The following is a 23,214-nucleotide window of genomic DNA, read 5'->3' as shown; positions in this document are numbered from 1 at the left end:
TTTTATCCTATAATTAAGTTTTAACTTAAGTATAAAAGTCCTACATAGGAAATATAGAGAATGATAGAAAGCACATGTGATGCCTCGGATTATTAATGAAATAATGAGACAGTTTCAATATATACCCATTAAAACTCTTCTCTTTTCATATTAGATCTAGCATTTTGGTAATCTACTTATAATTCTATAAAAATGAGAATTTATGCTGTACATTTGTTATAAATTTGAAAGTTAGGGGTTCACAATAGATCTGTTTTTCTATTTATTTGATTATCTGCTTCTCTTTATGTAGCTCAGTTTGAAGTACCAGATGGAAATCTTCTCTATGAGGATCAAGACTCAATATCAAAAACAAAAATGCAAGTAAATACACAAAGAACATTCAAAGGTAAAATATACCTTAATAAGTATAATAATTACAGATAACTTTAATTTATTTTAATTAAACTCAGTAGAAGATATTTTTCTTTGGTTCATGAATATGCATCTGAGATTATATTTTATGCAACATTTATAGTTTCTTTGACGTTAGTTGTAAATACCCTAAGAAAATTAGAGAGCAAAAGTCAAAGTATTCATAACTTTCATTGGTATTTCTGGTTGTAATATTATTTCACAGCCATAGGTCATATACTCAGACACCAAGGCTCAATCATAGGCCAATAATTTTCTCACAAAGGATGCATACCTTTCAGCAGACTGGCAGATTATAGGTCCAAAACTCCAAAGGGTGTCTGTCTGTGACCTGTGGTAGTAGCCTTCTGCCACAGACTGTACTTGGTGAACAGAGATGTTGCTGAGAGCTGTAACTCAAACAGCAAATGAGGATCAGAGGGCCCCAAGGGAAGGATAGCCTGAGAGGCCTGGTGTAGGGCCTCAAGTGCGTCCTCTTGGTTGTGGCCCCACTGAAAAGAGTGGCCTTTGAAGTAATCTAATAGTAATGGATGTAATGGATGTAATGGATGCCATCAAGAACCACACATGGGGACTATGAGAGTGCAAGTAACCAAATAGTCCTACCAGTAGCTGGGCCTCATTTTCAGTTGTTCAAGTAGAGTGTTTCAGAGCTTGGCAGTCTTCTCCTTTGGAATGAGATGTTGTGCCCCTCACAGATTTTGCCCAGGGATTTCAGTTAGGTACTGGGTAACTATGTCTTATCTGTAATAATGGTCCAGCCATGTTGCTACATATTGGTATATAGGACGTCTAGTCCTTGTTAAGTGGTGCCCTTGTATGGGCCTATTTGGATGATGTCATCAATAGACTGGAAGGCTAGCGCTCCCTCTGGGTGTAGGACATTTCTAGGTCATGACTTTGATGAAAGATGGTTGGAGAATTTATGTAGCTTTATGGAAGGACATTAGTGAGGCATTGCAATCTATTCCCCATATGACAAACTGATCCTAATCATCCATGTGGAAAGAGATACTGCATAGGGTATTTGCACTGTCTCTTACAGAATACCAAATTCTCTCACTATAGACAGTAGCTTCCATGACAGTCACAATATCAGATACAACTAGTGCCTGGGGACTACATCACTGAGCTGCCAATTATCACTGGGGTCTCTACACACACAGGGACATATGCCCAGGTCCAATGAGCTACTGAATGAAGAAACAGTCTCAGGGAGAATTTCTGCTTCATTAAGCTCATCAGTAAGGACAGTTATTTACTTTTCTTCTTCAGGCATTTGTTTTTGAGGAACAAAGTACTAGATTCTGGTAGTTGAGTAGTTTCACAGTCTTCCACTTATCTTGCTAAAGTGGTAATTTCTATCAGGGTTTAGGGGTGAATGCAAGTAGGGGTTCATGTAAACAATACTTCTATACCAATAATTCATTCAACAGTGGGGGCCATAACAATGGAATTTTGAGGTGGCCTGAGTGGGTACACTGTTGTGGGGTCTGGGTAAGTTTCCCGTTGGTGGCGGCCATGGAGTACCACCTCAGCATTATCAGTTTCCTCCTCATCCTGGTGTCAGGGGTTGTGGTGATCACAGTCACCTATGCACCCATGTCCCACAGGCTTGGGAATGCAATTCTGCACATCTCCATTGAACTCTAACTTTATCATAAGTCCTCACATTCCCACTGGATATATGGGGCCCGGCCTAACCCATAGTCTTGTTTATTTTGAAAGCCATAAAGTCTTGGTAAAAGTTGGCAGAGCATTTTGATTCATGGCAAGGATCACTGCGAAAAGCAGAAACATAGCACCTGTGTTAGTCATAGGCCACAGTAGTGGCCTGTTGGGCCTCCCTTATCCCACTACCTGGCCTTTGGGTCCTTGGTAAATAGCCCATCAATCTACTCCTTTGAGACCCTGTTTTGGGGATAACACACCCTTTGATCTCTTTAAGGCCTTTGCCCAGATGGTCCGGGGTGGTTACTAGACTACCATTTTTACATCATTCTCTCTTCTGGTCAGTCATTGCTATCTTGGCATTATTCACTATTACTTGTCCAGAAATTTGTCAGTTAAGGTCCAGATTGTGTCGTAGACCAATTGCCCTGACCTTATTAGGATGTTTATTGAGCTTGATGTCCAGCAATAGTGGCACAAATGAACCTAGGAACCTGAATCTGGTTAAAAAAAAAAAAAATCTCATCATCTGCTGTCCTCATTCCCTCATTGTATATCTTAGGCACCACCAGTGTGGCTCATGGAGTCACTATTGCCTTTTCAAGTATAGTTAAAACGTGTTTTACAAAGGCAAGGATGAGACATCTGTCGGATCCAAAACAGTACCCAGCTGAGGAAGGAGAGATTCTTGGATGTCTGTATTTTTTCATACTCCTTTATGCCACCTCCTTGTGCAATGTGGCCATTGTCAAGGCTCTCCAAGAAATGTTTCTGTATTAGCAACCTGGCAAGGTTACATGATTACTTCTTTAACAAGATACTCCTTTAAATGTGAAGATGAACGACCCACGTCTATAAGGTCTCTTCAGGTCACTGGGTAAAGTGATCCTCAGCACTCTACATTCCTTTTCATTAAATCACGAATCGCAGTAACCACTATAGCAAAAGCTGAACATAAGTTCCAGGAGCATTAGATCTAACAGTAGTCATTGAGTGCAACTCAGCATGCAGGGTCACCAACAACTTTTGATCCCATTATTGATGAAACTGTAAGTAGCCAAGGAATTGCTTCCCCAGTTTTGTCAAAATCCCTCTGTTTGATATTTAATTTGACCCACCCACTGGGCATCTTGGCCAGCAAAGCAGGACTATTAAAATAGCTCTCTCCTAAAGCATGTCACACAATCTGTCAGCAGTTCCTGAGACACATTGGCCTGAATGGTCATGTGCCCTGTGGGAACCTCAGACTCTAACAAATGAGTCAGTAGTGTGCCCTTAGAGAGCCCTGAGGACTCACTAGTGCCCCTTCCAGAAACGAGTTGTGCTTCATTGACCACATTGCTCACTGTGCTAACTTGTCAGGGAGAGAGCTGCCAGTTTTTGAGTTGGTCAAGTAAGACAGCAAGTAAATTGAAAGTAAATTTAAGCATTTATTCACTTACTGTAATAGTATAAGAGTCTAAACAGGAAAGGTTCCCAGCCACACCAATATTCCATTTTCCCCCACAGAACATCATTGGATGAGGATCAGATACATCAGTGCTGACAGGGCTTGGGTGGGGGAAGATCATCTCACAACCAAAGGAGCTCCAAACAAAAGGTTCTTGCTGTTCTGTAGATCTGAGAGGAGGTAGAAGTGGGAGGTCTAGGAGGAGTGCAAAAGTACTGAAAACAGAGTCAGAGATAATAAAAATGTCTACAAGGTCCAATGAAAAGGTGGTCTATGTACAGGGTCTCAGCTGAGTCCTCCCCACATAAGAATGCTTCAGAATTGAGGCACTCAGACTAAGAATGCACATATGGCCTTAGTCCATGACTGCACTATTTCCAATGTCTGCAGTGCACTGGCTGTGTCTCAGAGTCTAGTGTGGAGTATGAAGATTTCCCCCATGACAGCTGCCAGATCAAGCCTTTGTAATTGTCTAAGGTTGGGCCTGACAGATCACGCAGAAGATTTTGGCATGTTGTCAGTGCCTCAGTGTAAACACATATGCATGTCCACATACAGGTACACATGATATACATATATGGATATACATATCCATATAGTCATCCTCACATATGCTTACATACATAAACATGTGCACATATATGTGTATCTGCATATTCACAGGCATATTTAGAAATCATGGTTTCTCAAAGACACTTTCAATTTCATTCTCTCCCCTCAGGACTTGTTCTTATCTTTCTCTATTTCCAGTGTGTATATCCTTCCTTCCACAGTGTGAATCTGACTCTGATCAACATCAGTACATTTACTCATTTTCTCTATCTTATAATGCTTCTAAAATTATTTCAGAATGTAGAACCCTAGAAAAACAAATCTACTAAAAGGATTCTGTGATTTGCAAACATAGAGAACAGATTTGTGGTTGCCAAGGGAGTGGAGGGTGGGGGTGGGATGGACTGGGAGTTTGGGATTAGCAGATGCAAACTATTATATATAGGATGGATAAACAACGAGGCCCTACTGTATAGCACAGGGAACTATATTCAATATCCTGTGATAAACCATAATGGAAAAGAATATGAGATATATATATATATATATAACTGAGTCAATTTGCTGTACAGCAGAAATTAACACAACATTGTAAATCAACTGTACTTCAATAAAATAAATTAAAAAAATAAATTCTCCAATAAACATCTTAACTTACAGTTGAAAAAGAGGAAAAAGATTTTGTGATTTGTTTACAGTTCACCCCTCTACTCTTTTGCCCAGGAGTGAGGGTGTACATCAAATACTATATTGATGATTTACTTGCATTAGTGCTTTCTTATTTCCTTCAGTAGATTCAGTTCTTTAAATTTAGTTTCAGTTTTAGTTCCTTTTCTTATCCTTTGTAATTTAATTTTTCTGTTGATACATAATTGACACATAACATTAGTTTCAGATGTACAACATACTGACTCGAGATATGTATATATTACAAAAAATTTCACAACAGTAAGTTTAGTTATCATCTATCACCACATATAGTTAAAATTTTATTCTTGTGATGAGAATTTTTAAGATCTACTCTCTTAGGAACTTTCAAATATGCAATGCAGTATTATTAACTGTAGTCACCATGCTGTACATTTTATCTCCAGTACTTATTTATTTTATAACTGCGAGTTTGTACCTTTTGACCACCTTCACCCATTCACCTACCCTCTACCCCCTGCTTTTGGCAACCACCAATCTGTTCTATGAGTTTTGATATTGGTTTTGTTTTTGTTTTAATTCCACATATAATTGAGATCATACAGTATTTTTCTTTCACCTACTTACTTCACTTAGTATAGGACCCTCAAAATGCATCCATGTTGTCCCAAATGGCAAGATTTCCTTCTTTTTTATGGCTGAATAATATTCCTTTGTATATATGTATACTACATTTTCTTTATCCATTCATCTGTCCATGGACACTTAGGTTGTTTCCATGTTTTGGCTATTATATTATTATTATAAATAATGCTGCAGTGAACATAGGGGTTTAGATATCTTTTCAAGTTAGTGTTTTCATTTCCTTTAGAAAAATACCCAGACGTGGAATTACTGGATTGTAAGGTAGTTCTATTTTTAGTTTTTTGAGGAACCTCCCATAGTGTTTTCCACAGTGACTGCACCAAATTACCTTCCCACCAACAGTGCGCAATGGCTCCCTTTTCTCCACATTCTCACCAACACGTATTTCTTATCTTTTTGATAATAGCCATTCTAACAGGTATGGGTGGGGTGGTATCTCATTGTGGTTTTGATTTGCATTTTCCTGATGATTAATAATGTTGAGAACCTTTTCATGTACCTGTAGGCCACCTGTAATGAAACATGTCCTTTCAAATCCTCTGTCCATTTCTTAATCAGATTTTTTTTCTGCTTTTGAGTTGTATGAGTTATTTCTTTATTTTGGGTATTAACCCTTTGTCAGATACACGATTTGCAAATATTTTCTCCCATTCTGTAGGTTGCCTTTCATTTTGTTGATGTTTTCCTTTGCCGTGCAGAAGCTTTTTAGTTTGATGCAGTCTCACTTGTTTATTTTTGCTTCTGTTGCCTTTGCTTTTGGTGTCAAATCCAAAAAGTCTTCACCAAGACTGATGATGTCAGGGAGCTTACCGCCTATGTTTTCTTCTAGGAGTGTTATGGTTTCTAGTCTTACATTCAAGTCTTTAGTTGATTTTGCATTGATTTATGTGTGTAAGATAGTGGTCCAGTTTCATTCTTTTGCATGTAGCTGTCCAGTTTTCCCAACATCATTTATTGAATAGACTGTCCTTTCCTCACTGTGTATTCTTGGCTGATTGGTCATAAATTAATTGACCATATATGTGTAGGTTTATTTCTGGAATCTCTGTTCTCTTCCATTGATTTATATGTCCATTTTTATGGCAATACCATACTGTTTTGATTACAATAGCTTTGTAATACACAACTGACCCTTGAACAACACAGATTTGAACTGCATGAGTCTACTTATACACAGTTTTTTCAGTAAATACATGCTACAGTACTATATAATCTGTGGTTGGTTGAATCTGTGGATGCAGAGCCATGGATATAGAGGGCCAACTGTAAAATTCTGTGTGGATTTTCTACTGTGTAGGTGGGAAGGGAGGTCAGTGCCCCTAACCCCCATGTTGTTCAAGGGTCAGCTGTAGTTTGAAATCAGGAAGTATGATGCCTCCACCTTTGTACTTTTTTCTCAAGATTGCTTTGACTATAAAGGATCTTTTGTGATTCCATACAAATTTTAGGATTTTTTTGTTCTATTTCTGTGGAAAATGCCATTGGAAATTTAATAAGGATTGCGTTTAATCCATAGCTTGCTTTGGGTGGTGTGGACATTTTAAAAATATTAACTCTTCCAGTTCACGAGCGTGGAATATCTTTCCATTATTTTTGTCTTCTTTAATTTCTGTCATCAATATTTTATAGTTTCAGTGTATGAATACTTCATCTCCTTTGTCAAATTTATTTTTTTCTTTTTGATGTCATTGTAAATGGGATTATTTTCTTAATTTCGCTTTCTCATAGTTTGTTGTTAGTGTATAGAAATGCAATTGATTTTTTATTTTTTTATATTGATTTTGTATGTTGCACCTTTACTGAATTCATTTATTAGTTCAAACAGCTTTTTGGTGGAGTCTTCAGGATTTTCTACATACAACCTTTATTGGGTTGAGGTAAATTCCTTTTATCCCTAATTTATGGGAGTTTTTATCATGAAAAAGTATTGAATATTTTCAGATTTTTTTTCTGCACCTGTTGAGATGATCATGTAGTATTTATCCCTTGCTCTGTAATGTGGTGTATGTGTCACATAGATTGATGTTGGACCATCGTTACCTGAGTAGAGTAAATACCATTTGGTCATGGTGTATGATCTTTTTAATGTGCTATTGAATTGTTTGCTAGTAGTTTGTTGAGAATTTTTGCATCTGAGTTCATCAGGGATATTGGCTTGTCATTTTCTTGTGGAGTCTTTGTTTGGCTTTGGTATCTAGGTAATGCTGGCCTCATAAAATGAATTTGGAAGTTTCTATCGGTGAATGTTTGTGTCCCCCCCATAATTCATGTGTTAAAGTCCTAATGTCCAATGTAATTGTATTAGGAGTGGGGAGGTGCTTAGGTCATGAGGATGGAGCCCTCATGAATGGGATTAACCCATTCATGAATGGGCTAAAATTTTAGAAAAATTTTCTGTTTTCTGTTTCATTTATTCCTGCTCTAACCTTTATTATTTCCTTCCTTCTGATCACTTTGAGTTTAGTTTATTTTTCTCTTTCTGGTTCCTTGAGGTGTAAAGTTAGGTTTTTTATTTGAGGTCTTTTTTCTAGCTGCCCACAGACAATCCAGCTATGTTGATTCCTTCAGTGTTCTAATTAAGGTGAGATAGAAGTGGGCCTCTCAGGCAGCACCCTGAAAGGCTTTGAGAGCCTTATACTCACTTCCCTCTCTCTTTCTTCCATGGGAAAAATTGTGGGTGAGGGAATCTCTCCCTGTGTTGAGCTGTGCTGACTTGGTGGAGGGGTGACATAGGTAAAGCAAAACTGTTCTTCTTACCCTTTTAAATGCAGCTATCTAGGATGTTATGTTCCACCAGCATGCTGGAACTTCTTGAGTGGACTCTGAAGCTCTCATAAATGTATTTCATCCATGAATTGTTAAATCAGTGTTTCCGTGGGCTACGGGACTGCCATCTCTTAGCCTGCCATTTTGCTGATGTCACTTCCTAAATTATTTTAAATTAAAGTGATCAGAAGATATTTTTCTTTGGTTCATGAATCAGTATTTAAGCATATATTTTATAGCAGTTTTACACTTAGACTTAAAGTGTGAATACCCCAAGATAACTAGAGAATAAAAGCCAAACTATTCATAACTTTTGGTTGGTATTTCTAGTCATAAGACTATTTCATGGCCATGGGTCATATACTGAATATTCACCAAGGCCTTATAACAGGCCAATAGTAGTCGCTTAAAGGGTTTGTACCTTTCATCTGACTCCAGGTGACTATGGTACCAAAAGCCTAATGGGCGCCTCTGGCCTCTGGCAGTGTCCTTCTGCCATAGGCTCTAATCAGCAAACTGAGAGGTTGCTGAGATCTGTAACCCAAACACAAATGTGTATCAGAGGGGCCAAGGGGATGGACAGAGTCAGAAACCTGTTGGAGGGCCTCTAGGACATCCTGTTGCCATGTCCTACTCAAAGGTAGAGACCAAAAATGGTATCCTAATAGACAAATGCCATCAAGATGACCACATGGTGAATGTCAAAGTACTAGTAGCTGAAAAGTTCCACCAATCCTTGCGCCTCCTTTGTGTTTGTGGGGGCTTAGAGGAACTAAAGCTTGGCAGTTGTTTCCTATGGAATGAGACATACTGCCTCTTCTCAGTTTACTCCCAGAGATTTCACTTGGGCACCAGGTCCTGGTACTTTTTCTGTATTAATGGCCCAGACTTAACTGTCACATGTAAGTCCACATGCTTTCTGTGTTTGTTGGGTAATTCCCTTGCCTAGGCCTAGTGGAGGTTATTGTTAATATAGGGGGAGGCTAGGGCTCCATGTGGGAGTGGGACTTTTTCCAGGTCATGGCCTTATGGAAGGACATTAAAGGTGCGTTGCAACCCATTACACGTATGGCAGACCGATCCTGATCATCCCTGTGGACAGGGATGCTGCAAGAGACATTTGTAATGTCAGTTGCTTTGTACTTGCCTCAGCTTGGGCCACAGCCTCTATGGCTGTCATAATTTCAGGTAACACTAGTGCTCAAGCTGCGTGACTGCATTGAGCCTCTAATAATCAATTGAATCTCCATACACCTGAGGCCTAATCCACAGGCCAGATGGGGCTACTGAATGGAGAAATAGTCTTATGGAGAATTTTTGCTTCATTAAGCTCAGTAATGAGGAAGCTGTCTCTTTTCATCCTCTAGGGAGTTGCTTTGGTAGTCAAAGGGACTAGGTACTGGTGGACTGTTAGGTTCAGACTACCTAACAGACTACCAGAGCCACTGAAATGGCCTCAGTTGTAGTATTTATGATCATGGCTTGGGGATAAGGATGGGGTGTTAAGGATGCACACTTAGACTATATAAATATACATATATATATATATATATATATATATATATATTGTTTTCCCTCATCTTGGTACAAAAGGACCAAGGAATGAAATTCTTCCTCACCTCCCCATTGAACTGTGACCTTGGCAAATGTCCTCATGTTCCCAGTGAGGACATAGGGACCTTGGCCTAACTCATAGTCTTGTTTATTTTTAAAGTTAAGAGGTTTGGATAAAAGTAGAGAGATGCACTCTGATTTCATGTCAAGATTCACTGGGAGGGTTGGAAGGAATATTATTTATATTGGTCATAGGAGTTGTCAGTATGTGGACTCTGTTGTGCCCCCAGTGGCCATTATCTAGTCACAGGTATCTGATAGAGAGTCTGTCAGTCTCCTCCTTGAGACCCATTGTTGGATAACAAGACCCACAGATGTCTTTGGGAAAGACCTTAACCCAATGATCCAGGAGTAAGTACCCAATTACCATTTTTACATCACTCTGACTACTAGTGAAAAGTTAGTGTCTTGCCAGTAGCTGCTTTTTCTTTGCTTGGAAATTTTTCATTTCACACATGGATTGTGCCATGAACCAAGTGACATCACCTTAAAAGGCGGTTTAATTGAAACAGGTGACCAGTGAGAGTGGCAAGAATGAACTTAAATCTGAGTCTGGTAAACAGTCTCATCATATACTTTTCTTACTTCTCATTGTCAAATCAAGGAACTATCAGGTGGCTTGCAGAGCCCCTTATAGGTGGCCGTTAAGAGTAGACCAGAAAAGTTTTCCAGTGTCAGAGAACTCACCACGATTGGACCAAACCAGTCCAAGAGCACATAATAGCTAGTAAAGGAAGGAGAAGGTCTCAGGTGTACATGACATTTCTCCCACCTACCTCCTTCTTCATCCTCCTTGGGCAAAGTGGCCATGGAAGATATTCTGAAAGAGGGGGTTCTGCAGTAACACACCAGAAAAGTGCTTCTGTCCTTAAATAATTTTAACAAGATTACTTTCTTTGTGGTGGAATCAAACTATCCAAATCTCTTTGGTTTCTTTGGGTCACTGGGCAAAGCAATCCTGAGGGCTCTACCTACTTTCTCATTAAATATGAGAAACATTTGTTGCATCAAGGATGTCATCACTGCCCGGGACATATTTAGATTTAACAGTAGTCCTTGTGTCCTATTCTGCATGCAACTTTAGGTGACCAACTACATTGTTTTCTGGTTTATCTTTCCTGTATTTCCTTTTCTAAAGGTAAGTATCTTATATTTTCTTTTCATTTCCCATTCTTTTCTTTCCTAAAAGATAGCATACTTGATACCTTCTCTTTTCATTTTTTCTACAATTAACCTATCTCCTAGCAGTCCCTCCAAGTTGGGTTATAAGTATCTTCTTATAGCTTTATGTGTAACTCTTTGTACCACATCATATACCATAATTTGTATTACCCTAATTTATAGTATGGACCTTGTTTTTCAACCAATCTCACATGCTAGTACATTTAGGTGCTTTTCAGTATTTTGCAATTAAAAATATGGTGTAATGAATAACCTTTACATACACATTTTCATTATTTGGTCTATGAGTATATATTAACCTAAGCTATAATAATCTAAAACAAGTAGGGACTAATACAAAATATATTTGATGCCAACAAATATTTAGGAAACAGTGAGTCTTACACACATTAAAATTTTCCTCACAATTTTTATGTCAGGTCTAGCATTACGGTAATTTACTTATATTTTATGTTTATAAAAATGAAAGAAAATACTGCTAAACATGTGTGTAAATTTGATATATAGGGATTTCACAATAGACCTGTTTTTCAGTTTAATGCAGTAAATGTATCTCTTTATGTAGCTCATGATCATGTGTCAGATGAAAATCTTATGTTTAAGCATCAAGACTCAAAGTCAGAAACAGAAATGCATGCAGAGAAACAAAAATCTTCTAGAGATGAAAGTCTCATTAGTAAGTATAATAATTATAGATGACTTTAAATTATTTTAAATTGTACTCATTAGAAGATCCTTTTCTTTGGTTCACGAATATGTATTTGGGCATATTTTTTTGAACTAGTTAAAAGAATCCTTGTATTTATTTTTTACACAGCACAAATGCAGGTGACACAGTAAATCCATAATTCCTCACAAAACTTATTAACTTATCAACTGAGAATCTATGTTCTTAAAATCTGCATCATTCATAGCTATACACTCTATGGAATCCATTCCATAGTAGCAGAGGAGAACCTTAACTCAAAGCACCAAGTTTCCAGGCATTACTGCAAATGTCTTGTTTTCATTCTCTGATACATGCAGTCAAACTGCCTATGAAGCAAATACCAATTCACCTTAAGCGCCAATGGATAAGGGAAAACAATTGGGAAACCAACATTATTCTTACATCTAAAACTGATTCTACCTGTTTACCTTGTTATATTTCTTTCCATGAACATTTTAACTTTTAATGTAGCTATAATTAATATGAATATAAATTGAAACTTAATCTCTTTCAGATTCATCTAACAATTTAGGATGTTCATATCTGTTTCATAAGTCCTGAGGAAAATAAAACATGACCTCTAATCTAGAATATTCTTGCAATCTTTATTAAAAGTTAAATTTAGAATTTTATAGCAAAGTAATATGGTCTATTTGTCCAAATTATGGATTTAAAAATTCCTTAATTTATTTAGATTAAGATACAAAGCTGATTCCTAGTATATTTTATAGAAGTGTGTTTTCATTTTTTGAACAAGCAGGGTTCAGTGGACATTTTTAGGATCTTGCTTGCATCAGCCCTGTGTATACCCAGAGATTACTGGATCCACTAAATGGACAATGAAAATTGGTCGAGGCTGTTGATGAAAGCTTCAACAGGAATCTGATACACAGACACAGATTTTATTGTTATAGTCAGTGGAACTGAAGTCTTCCTTAAAACTGTGCTTCTGATAGGCTGAAGATAGAGTAATGGACTGTTAGTTCTTTAAGCCAAAAATGCATGGATCTGTTCTACAAAGACTTCATTCTCTGCCTGTGGTCAGTAACTTGAGGGTCTTCTGTAGATTCTGCACTGCAGTGCTGACATCTTCATACTGCAAAGCTCTGCTAGAGTTATTTGCAGTATTTCTGAGGTCTAGCAAAGTCCTCTGATGTTAGTTGGGTATCTCCCTGGGAAACTGTACTGAAAAGTGCAGGATCAATGGCCAGAATAGTCTGTGGAGTAGGCTGGATAGTGTTACTTGTTACACCTCTGCTGTGAGGAACTTCTTCTGGGGTATTAGCAGGAATGCGGGCACCGGGAGGAATTTGTATTCCAGTAAAGCTGCTTGATGTCATGTTGCTTGGGTCATAAGTTGAAGATGACGGCTGAGGGTCTGAGTGGGTAGAGAGGTTGCTCCAGCATTTTCATTTTCTTCAACATCATTATCTTCTTCAATCCCACCAGGCCCTGCTTGAGGAGTCTCTCCATTCTTTAAAAAATTATGAATATATGTTGCCTTCCACCTTGCATACTTTCTGTGTTTCACGTTTTCATCAGTGAGTTCTCCAAACGCTATTTTGACATCTATTAAAAGACTTTCAGTGTAGAAGGACTTGATCTTGTTTTTGTGAAATCGCCCAGCATGATCTTCATTATCTACATAGAAAAACATTTTCAAAGCATAATTCTCCGAATGGGCAGAGCCAACTATTTCTTGAGTAACAGCTTCATTATCACCCAGCTGTTTCATAAGAGCTTCTAACTGATCCATTAGCTTTGGTGAAAATGTACGACATTCAGGAGTTTTACTATCAACCTTCATTCCTGTTTGCATTGCATACAAACAACAGTAATAAGCCACCACAGGGGGGCCCCGCTTGTCATGCTCCTGAGCCATCCTTAAAGAGCCATACGCTCTTAAACTGTGGGGGCAGTGGGGGAAGCGGAGCAAGCGTGGACATCTCCACTCCAGGAACCCTATTTGGGCATGTTCTTATAGAAATTTTACACTGACGTAAAGTATGAATGCCCTAAGATAATTAGAGAACAAAAGCAAAACTATTGATAACTTTTGGTCGGAATTTGTTGTCTTGAGACTGTTTCACAGTCGTGGGTCATGTGTTCAGTATCCCCTGAAGCCCAATATTGGACTAACAATTGTCTCTTAAAGGGTGTGTACCTTTCAGCGAGCTGTTCCTAGAGATGATGAATTTAAAACCCCAACAGATGCCTCAGACCTGTGGCAGTGTCCTGCCTTAAGCTCCAGTTGGTGAATAGATAGTTGCTGAGATCTGTAACTCAAATGGCAAAATGGATCAGAGGGGCCAAAAGGAAGGGTAGCCTAGGTGGCTTGTTGGAGGGCTTGCAGGTCATCCTCCTTGCTGTGGCTCCACTGAAAGGAAATGACCTTTCTTGTAACCCTTTAGATGGATGGCATTAAGAATGCAAGTAGATGAAGAGTTCCATCAGTCCCTGGGCCTCCTTTTTAATTGCTGGAGCAGAGAGGATCAAAGCCAGTCTTCTCCCATGGAATGAGACAATGAGACTCCATACCCAGATCAAGCCCAGGAATTTCACTTGCATACTTGTACGTTTTCTGTAAAAGTGACCCAGCAAGTTGCCACCTGTGTGTCAGCAGGGTGTCCAGCCCTTGTTGGGCTGTTGTCCAGCTCCCTTCTCTGGACTCAATAGGATGACATTATCAGTAGAGTAGAGTGCTAATCCCTCCTCTGGAAAATCTGGAGATTTTCCAGGCTTTGATACATTGATGACAGATAGGAAATTCAGGTAGACTTGTGGAAGGATATGAATGGTGAATTGTACCCATTCCACATAAAGATGAACTGACTGGAATCATTCCCATTCAGAGGGATACTGAAAAGGGCATTTGTGATATCAATTGCTGAATAACAAGTTCCCACACTCTGGACAAGTTACTATGACAGTCACACTGTCAGATACCACTGATGCCAAGGCTGTCCTGTAGATTGAACAGCCAAAATCAATTGAGTATCTGTGAACTCAAGATCAGGTACACAAGTCAAGTGAGTTATTGAATAGGGATATAGTCTCAAGGAGCCTTTTGCTGCATTAAGCTCAGTAAAGAGGGCAGTTTTTCCTTTTTCTTTCCCAGGCAGATTTCTGGGAGACAGAGGTACTAGGTGCTGGTTATCGGGTAGGTTCACAATCTTCTTATGCTCCTCTAACATGGCCTTAAGTGCAGTAATTGCCACCAGGGCTTGGAAGAATGAGAGTAGAGTTATACATAGACAATACGATGGTACTCTCCTGGAGAGCCCCATGGTGTCCACTAGTACTTCTGGAGACACATTAGCCTGACTGATGATGTGCCCTGTTGGACCCTTTGACTCTTGCAAATGATCCAGCAGTATGCCCTGAAAGAGTCTCACTAGCACCTCTCAAAGTGCTCCTTACAGAAAGGAATTTTACTTTATTGACTACTTTGTTCTCTATGCCGATCTGTCAGAGAAAGGTGCCTGTTTTGACTTGGTCAATTAAGATAGCAAGCCAAACTGAAAGTAACAGTTAAGCTTTTATGTATTTCCTATAATAGTATAAGCAAGAGTCTAAACAGGAAAGGGCCCCAGCTCCACCAGTGTTTCATTTTCCCCATACAACCAAACCAGGCAAGGGTCAGATGTATCAGTGCGGATGGGAGTAGGGGTTGGCGGAAGATTATCTCATATCTGAAGGAGCCCCAAACAAAAGGCTCTTGCCCTTTTATGACCTCAGGAACCTTGTGAATATTGATGTAGGATGGCTAGGAGTGTAAAAGTCCTGAATACTGTGTAGTAACTGAGGAAAGTATCTTTAGGTTCCCCCAGTAAAGTGGTCTACACAGAGGCACCTGAAAAGTACAGTGTATCAGCTGACCCCTCCGCCTTTCACAAGGAGGCCTCTGATGGAGGCACCTGTATAGGAATCCAGAATGCATAAGAACATGGTATGGATGGGCCTTAGTCCTCCACTGCAACTACCTCCAGTGTCTAAAGTTCACTGGGTGTGCATCACATTTGGTGTGGGGTGAGAAGTATTCCCCCATGAGAACTTTCAGGTAGAGACCTTGTAATTGTCTATGGTTGGACCTACGAAATTAAGCAGGATTTTGGCCTGGAGTTGAACTCCTGTATATACATATGTATACCTATATATGCACATATACATACAGATATTCATACGCACACCTACACTGAGTGTCCTTTGTGTTTGTTGTGGTAGAGACAGAAATAAGCTTGGCTCTTTGGAGTGCTTGAAAAAAGCTTGGCTTCCTTTGTATCTTGGGGGGGGGATGGAGAAGGAAAACTTAGTTTCCTTGGAGCTTGGAGTGACAGTGTACCCCTTTCCACTTTGCCCCCAGGGATTTCAGTTGGGTATTAGATCTTTGTACCTTGTTTACATTAATGACCCAGCTGTGCTGTCACATGTGGGTCATGATAGAATCCAGTCCTTGTTGGGTAGTACTCTTATCTGGTTCCAGTGGAGGATGTCATCAGTATAGTGGAAGTTTTAGTACTCGATCTTGGAGCAGGGGTTTTTCTAGGTCATGGGCTTGTGGAAGGACATTAAAGGTATGTTGTAACCCATTCCACATAAGGCAAACTGATGCTGGCCATTTGTGTGAACAAGAATGTTAAAAAGGGCACTTGTGATATCAATTGCTGCATACTTACTTGACTCACCTTGAGCAGTAAACTTCTGTGAAGGTCACAGGACCGTGTGATGCCAGTGTCTGGAGCTGTACTATGGCATTGAGCCAACGATAATCAATTGAGTCTCTAGGCACCCAAGGCCTTACACACAGACCGAAAGGGCTTATGAATGGAGAAATAACCTCATGGAGAACTTTTGTTTCATTAAGTTCAGCAGTAAGGGCAATGAGCTGTTTTTGGATGGTAAAGGTGCTAGGCACTGGTTTTCCACATGCCCCCCTAAAATGGCCCTAAAATGCAGTAGTTCCCATCAGGGCTTAGGGGTGAGATGCACATAGAAAATACATCTATACCAATAATACATTCAGTAATGGAAGCCATAACAATGGAGATTTTTAGTGGCATGTAGGGACATGCCTATAGTTGGATTTGGATAAAGATCCCATTTGGTGAGCTCAGACCAAAAACCAGTGAGCATTATCTGTTTTCTCCTCATCATAGTGTCCGTGGTTATAGAGATCTTAGTCATATGTGCATCAGTGTCCAAAAGGCCCAGATATGCAATTCTCACCTATCTCTCCATTGAACCTTAGCACATATCCTCATATCACAACTGGGGAGATAAGAATCTTAGTCTAGCCTTAAGTCTTGTTTATATAGAAAACTGAGAGGTTGGGTAAAAGTAATGGCAGGGGGGTTGTGTCTCGGGTTCATCTCAAGATTCACTGGGAAATGCAGAGAGAAGAGCACTTGTGTTAGTCATAGATGTCATCATCATTTGGACTCTAGAGTGTCTGTGTGTTGGGTCACCTATGGACCACTACCTGGCCATGAATTCCTTGGTGGAGAGTCCATCAGTGTTCTCTGTGAGTTCCCGTTGTTGAGTAACTAGACCCAGAGATTTCCTTGGGAAACCACTTAAACAGGTCATCCATAAGTGGGTTTCTGATTACCATTTTTAGGTCACTTTCTTCACTGGCCAAATGATATCTATCTGTTGCTGGTTCTTCCTTTCCCTGAAATTTATCAGTGACGATCTGGATTGTCTTGTAAACCAATTGACATCACCTTATAAGGAGGTTTAATTGAACTAGGAAAACAGCAAAAGTGGCACAAATGACACTGGAAATCTGAGTCTGGTTACCAGTCTCATCGTCTACTGTTTTTGCTGCTTGTTGTTGAACCAAAGGACCATCAGAGTGGCTTGTCAGGCACCTTCCAGATGGTTATACGGGTGGTTAAAACACCTTTTTTCAGTGTCAGGAAACTCATCGTAAGTGGGCCAAACCTGAGAAAGGAGCTGGGGAAGGAGAGGGAATCAAGTGTTCACATCATTGCCCTCCCCCCTTCCTTGGGCAGAGTGGTTGCTGTCAAAGCACTCTGAAAGAGGGAGTCTGTTGTGACACATCTCTTCACCAAGTTTCACAAATTACCTCCTTTTTTTTTACTGGGGTATAGTTGTTTTACAATGTTGTGTTAGTTTCTACTGTACAGCGAAGTGAAGTAGAGTTCCCTGTGCTATACAGCAGGTTCTCATTAGTTATCTATTTTATACATATTAGTGTATATATGTCAATCCCAATCTCCCAATTCAGCCCACCCCCCCTTTCCCCCCTTGGTGTCCACACGTTTGTTCTCTACATCTGTGACTCTATTTCTGCCTTGCAAACAGGTTCATCTGTGCCGTTTTTCTAGATTCCACATATATGCCTTAATATACGATATTTGTTTTTCTCTTTTTGACTTACTTCACTCTGTATGACAGTCTCTAGGTCCATCCACGTCTCTACAAATGACCCAATTTCGTTCCCTTTTATGGCTGAGTAATATTCCATTGTATATATGTACCACGTCTTCTTTATCCATTCTTCTGTCTGTCGATAGACATTTCTCCAAAGAAGACATACAGATGGCCAAGAGGCACATGAAAAGATGCTCAACATCACTAATTATTAGAGAAATGCAAATCAAAACTACAATGAGGTATCACCTTACACCGGTTAGAATGGGCATCATCAGAAAATCTACAAACAATAAATGCTGGAGAGGGTGTGGAGAAAAGGAAACCCTCTTGCACTGTTGGTGGAAATGTAAATTGATACAGCCACTATGGAGAACAGGATGGAGGTTCCTCAAAAAACTAAAAATAGAACTACCATATGACCCAGAAACCCCACTACTGGGCATATACCCAGAGAAAAACGGTAATTCAGAAAGACACATGCATGCCATTGTCATTGCAACACTATTTACAATAGTCAGGTCATGGAAGCAACAGATTACCTCCTTAATGATAGAGGAGAAGTACCCCAGTCTAACTGGTCTCCTCAGGTCACTGGGAAAGCAATCTTGAGAGCTTTACATTCTTTTTCATTAAAAATGAGTCTCAAAAAATCACTGCCTTACAGGCTGTCTTATCAATGCCAGGGACAGACTTAGCACTAACAGTAGTCATCGAGTATAATTCAGTGAGCATGGTCTGCAGTGTCTTTGGTTACAAACTATTTTGTTTTCTGGTTTATCTTTCTTATGTTTCATTTTGTAAAGGTAACTATCTGTCTCTCTATCTTTTTGTTGTTTTCTTTTTGTTCTTTCCTGAAAGATAATATACTAGATATTCTATCAGTTTTTTATTTCATTTAACATTATATACTAGACATTCCTCCATGTTAGTTTATGGGATCTTTTTCATTCCTTTTACAGTTGTATGTACATTTGTTTGGACCATACTGTACAGCATAGTTGATATTACCATAGTTTATAGTATATACCTTGGTTTATGGAACCAGTCTCCTACGTTTCCACATTAAGTGGTTTTGAGTATTTTACAATTGCAGATATGCTGTAATGAATAATCTTGTGCATATACCTTTTCGTGGTTTGGTTTATGACTATGTTTTACCCTAAAGTGTTAAGAAAACTGGAGACCAAACTGGAACATATTTGAAACCTATGAATATTAATGAAATGATGAGACAGTTTCAGTACACATCCATTAAAACTCTTCTCACCATTTTCATATCAATCCAGCATTATAGTAATTTACATATAACTTTTGAAAATGTGAGAAAATGCTGACGTACATTTGTCAATAACTTGAAAGTATAGGATCAAACAGTGTATCTGTTTTTCCTTTTATTGGACTAAATGCCTCTCTTTATGTAGCTCATCATAAAGTACCAGATGAAAATCCTGTGCTTGAGCATGGAGACTCAATGTCAGAAACTCAACTGGAAGTAAAGAAACAAAGACCTTCTAAAGGAGAAAGACTCAATAGTAAGTATAATAATTATAGATAACTTTATTTTAAATTAAACTTAGCAGAAGATTATTTTTCTTTGGTTCATGAACATGTATTTTATAGAAATCTTATACCTTGACTTAGAGTGTGAACACCCTAAGGTAACTAGAGAACAAAGGCAAAATTATTCATACCCTTTGGTTGGTATTTCTGATCCCTTGGTCGTAGGTCAGCCACTCAGTATCTACCAAGACCCTATAACAGGTCAGTAAATGTCTCTTAAAGGGTGTTTACCTTTCAGCTGACTCCTAGAGATATGGGTTTGAAAGCCCGAAGGGGTGCCTCTGACCTATGTCAGGGGTCTTCTGCCACAACCTCCAACTGGTAAACAGAAATGTTGCTGAGTTCTGTAACTCAAAGAGCAAATGGCAGGGGGTGGGTGGGGAAGGGCAGCCTGGTGGCCTGTCTGAGGATCTCCATGTCATCCTCTTGGTCGTGACCCCACTGAAAGGAAGCGGCCTTTCTAGTTACCCCATAGATAGGTGCCATCATGGACCATACATGGGGAATGTATGTGACAGTGTAAGTTGCTTAATTGTCCCACCAATTGCTAGGCCTTCTTTCCATTTGTGGAAGTACAGATGACCAATGCTTGGCACACTTCTCTGGAATGAGATATCATGACCCTTACAGATCATGCTCAGGAATTTTATTAGGGTGCCAGATAACTACCTTTTCTATAATAATGACCCCACTGAGTTGCCATATGTGGGTCTGTGAGGCATCCAGTCTTTGTTTAATAGTACCCATGTTGGGCCCTAAGACAATGTCATCAATAGAGTAGAAGTCTGTTGCACCCTCTGAGAGTGGGATGTTTCCATATCATCACTTTTGTATTGAAGACAGATATTTGGAGAATTTTGGTAGCCTTGTGGAAGTATGGTTGTGGTGTATGGCAGACCAACCTGCAAAAAGGTATACTGATCGTGATCATCCACAATAAAGGGAGGCTGAAAATGGCATTCGTTATATCAACTGCTGCATACCAAGTTCCCTCAACTTCAGACAATAGCCTGTATCACAGTCACAATGTCAGATACCATAGGTGTAAGGGCTACACTATGACACTGAGCTGTGTATATCGAATGAGTCTCTGCATCTAAAGCTGTGGGCACAAGTTGACTGAGTTATTGAATAGTTAAATAGTCTCATGGAGAACTTTCACTCCATGAAGCAGTCATTTTTCTTCCCCAGGTAGGTATTTGGGGAGAAAAAAGCACTAGGCACTGGTAATTGGATAGGTTCACAGTCTAACACATGCCAACTAAAATGGCCCTAACTGCAGCAATTCCTGTCAGGAGTTAATACAAAGCAGGGGTTCACATTGACAGTTCATCTATAGTAATGATAACGTATATTAGTGGGGCCATAACAATGGAAATTTATAGTGATCTAAAGGGAAACACCCATCGTTGGATCTGGGTAAGGATCCCATTGGTAATGGCCTCAGACCCAATGACCCGGGACCCTTACCCAGATCCCTCACCCTTACCCAGTGAACATTATGTGTTTCTCCATCACGCTGGTGTCAGGAGTTGAGATCACAGTCACATAGCCCCAGTATCCAAAAGACCCAAGAAATGCAGTTCTTTCCTACCTCCCCATTAAACTCTGACCTTAGCATAGGTCCTCATGTTCCTACTGAGGACAAAGGGACTTGGTCTAACTCATAGTCTTGTTCATTTTTGAAAGCAGAGAGTTCTTGATAAAGGTTGGTGGGCTCTCAGTCTCATGTCAAGATTCAATGGAAAGAGCTGAGCAATAGCACTTGTATTAGTCATAGGGGTCATCCCTGCATGGACCCCAGTTCAGCTTCCTTTCAGGCATCCCTTGGCCCACTACCAGGCCATGAGTTCCTTGGTAGTGAGCCCATCAGCCTACCTCTTTGACACCTCGTTATTGGATATTCACCCATAGATCTCTTATAGAGATCTAGGTCTAGATTGTCCAGGAGTAGGTTATTGATTACTGTTTTCACATTGCTTTTACTGTTGGTCAGTCACTGCTACCTTGGCAGTAGGTGCTATTCCATGTCCAACAGTTTGGCAGTTAATATCCAGATTGTCTAGTGCCAAATGACCTGACCTTATGAGGAGGCTAACTTGAGCTTGATACCTATCTAGCAAGGGTGGCATGAATGAATCAAGAAATCTGAGTCTGGTTAAGAATCTCACTCTCCTCACTCTATCAGTGTAGACCCTGGGACCACCAGCGTAGCACAGAGGGACACTGTCACTTCTGCAGTGGTGATCCAAACATGTTTTTCAGTGGTAGAGAACTCATCACAGATTGGTCATCCTGTCAGAGCCAAAATAGTACCCAGATGAGGAAGGAGAGAGTCTCAGATGTTTGCTTTTTTTATTCCCCACTTTTCTTCCACCTCCTCAGCCAATATGACTGCTGTCAAGACTCTCTAAAGAAGGTGTTTTGTAGTGACAGGGCCAACAATGTGTGTGACCTTCTCCTTCACCAAGTTTAACAAGATTAATCCCTTTAATATGGAGGCAAACTACCAGGTTTCTAAGATTTCTTTTGCTACTGGGTCATGCAGGGTCTCCCACCACTTGAGATCCCATCACTGGTGGACCATAAGCAGTAGCCACAAACTGCTTCCCTAGCTTTCTCAGAGCCCCGCTGGTGAACCTCTAATTTGGTTGACCCAGCAGGTGTCTCGGCCAATGAATCGAGGTCTAAAGAGAAGAAACTTTGCTCCCCCTCAGAACTGAAAAGCCTATAAAAATAAAATAGCACTCTCCTAGAGCACCCTGTGTGGTCTGCTAGCCCTGTCCAAAGCACACTGGCCTGGCTGCCCCAGCGGGCTCTCAGACTCTGGCTAATGATCCTATGGTACCCTCTCAGACCACATCACTCCAGAAATGTCCCACTGATTTACTAAGCACATCCCAAAGTGTGCCTTCCAAAAAGGCATTGAGCTTCACTTACCCTGCTTGCTGCTCCAATCTGTCTGAGAGAGAAATGCCAGTTTTTGAGTTGGTCAATTAAAATAACAAACCAAACTAAAAGTAACAAACCAAACTAAAAGTAACAAACCTTTGTTCACTTACCTCAATAGTTCAAGCAGGAAGGGCCCCAGCTATAGCAATATTCTATTTTCCTACTTGAAACGGCGGTGGGTGAGGGTTAGATGTATCAGTGCAAACTGGTATGAGATGCAGGAGAGGATCATCTCACAGCTGAAGGAGCACCAGACAAAAGGCTCTTGCTATTTTATGGGTCCTACGCCCTCAGGAGGTAGTGGTGGGAGGAATGGGAGTAGAAATATCCTGAATACTGAATCATAACTGAGAAAAGTTTCTTCAAGCCCCGCCCACCGCCCATAAGGTAGTCTAGGCAGTGGCAGTGCCCGAACAATACAGTGTCCCAGTCAAGTCCCACCCCCGCCTCCAGTTGACGGTGACTGGGCGAAGAATGCAGTATGCTTGAGAGAGTGATGGGGGTGGGAGGGCTGTGTCCGTGACTGCAACCACCTCCAGTGCCTGCAGTGCACTGGCTATGCATCAAGTCTCTGTGGGTTGAGAAGCTTCTTTTCCCCATGGTAACTGCCAGGTAATGCCTTTATAATTGTCTGTGATTGTGCCTGAACGAT

At 40.1% G+C, this 23,214-nt stretch overlaps 1 protein-coding gene, 1 long non-coding RNA gene and 1 pseudogene across 4 annotated transcripts in view; 1 reads left to right on the top strand and 2 right to left on the bottom strand.

Annotated features, from left to right (window-relative positions):
• LOC309655070 overlaps positions 1-23,214 on the bottom strand; it is a 448,619-nt gene that overhangs the window by 250,981 nt on the left and 174,424 nt on the right. The gene's annotated exons all lie outside the window — the stretch shown is intronic.
• Positions 1-23,214, top strand: part of CCDC7 (coiled-coil domain containing 7) — a 326,200-nt gene that overhangs the window by 176,159 nt on the left and 126,827 nt on the right. Inside the window, exons 24-26 of one of the 2 annotated variants that reach the window (XM_082449611.1) lie at positions 293-388; positions 11,508-11,618; positions 19,472-19,582. In XM_082449611.1, the coding sequence (XP_082305737.1) occupies positions 293-388; positions 11,508-11,618; positions 19,472-19,582 (318 nt within the window). The remainder of the gene's footprint in view (positions 1-292; positions 389-11,507; positions 11,619-19,471; positions 19,583-23,214) is intronic. The other variant, XM_082449612.1, reaches the window with a different exon arrangement.
• LOC309654994 (vacuolar protein sorting-associated protein VTA1 homolog pseudogene) lies at positions 11,637-14,055 on the bottom strand (annotated as a pseudogene). Its single transcript has one exon. The product of its transcript is annotated as a vacuolar protein sorting-associated protein VTA1 homolog pseudogene (transcript).

The sequence above is a fragment of the Balaenoptera physalus genome (genome assembly GCF_965194825.1).
Source record: "Balaenoptera physalus genome assembly, chromosome: 2".
Classification (NCBI taxonomy): Eukaryota; Metazoa; Chordata; class Mammalia; order Artiodactyla; family Balaenopteridae; genus Balaenoptera; species Balaenoptera physalus.
This window is presented reverse-complemented; position numbering and strand designations above follow the sequence as displayed.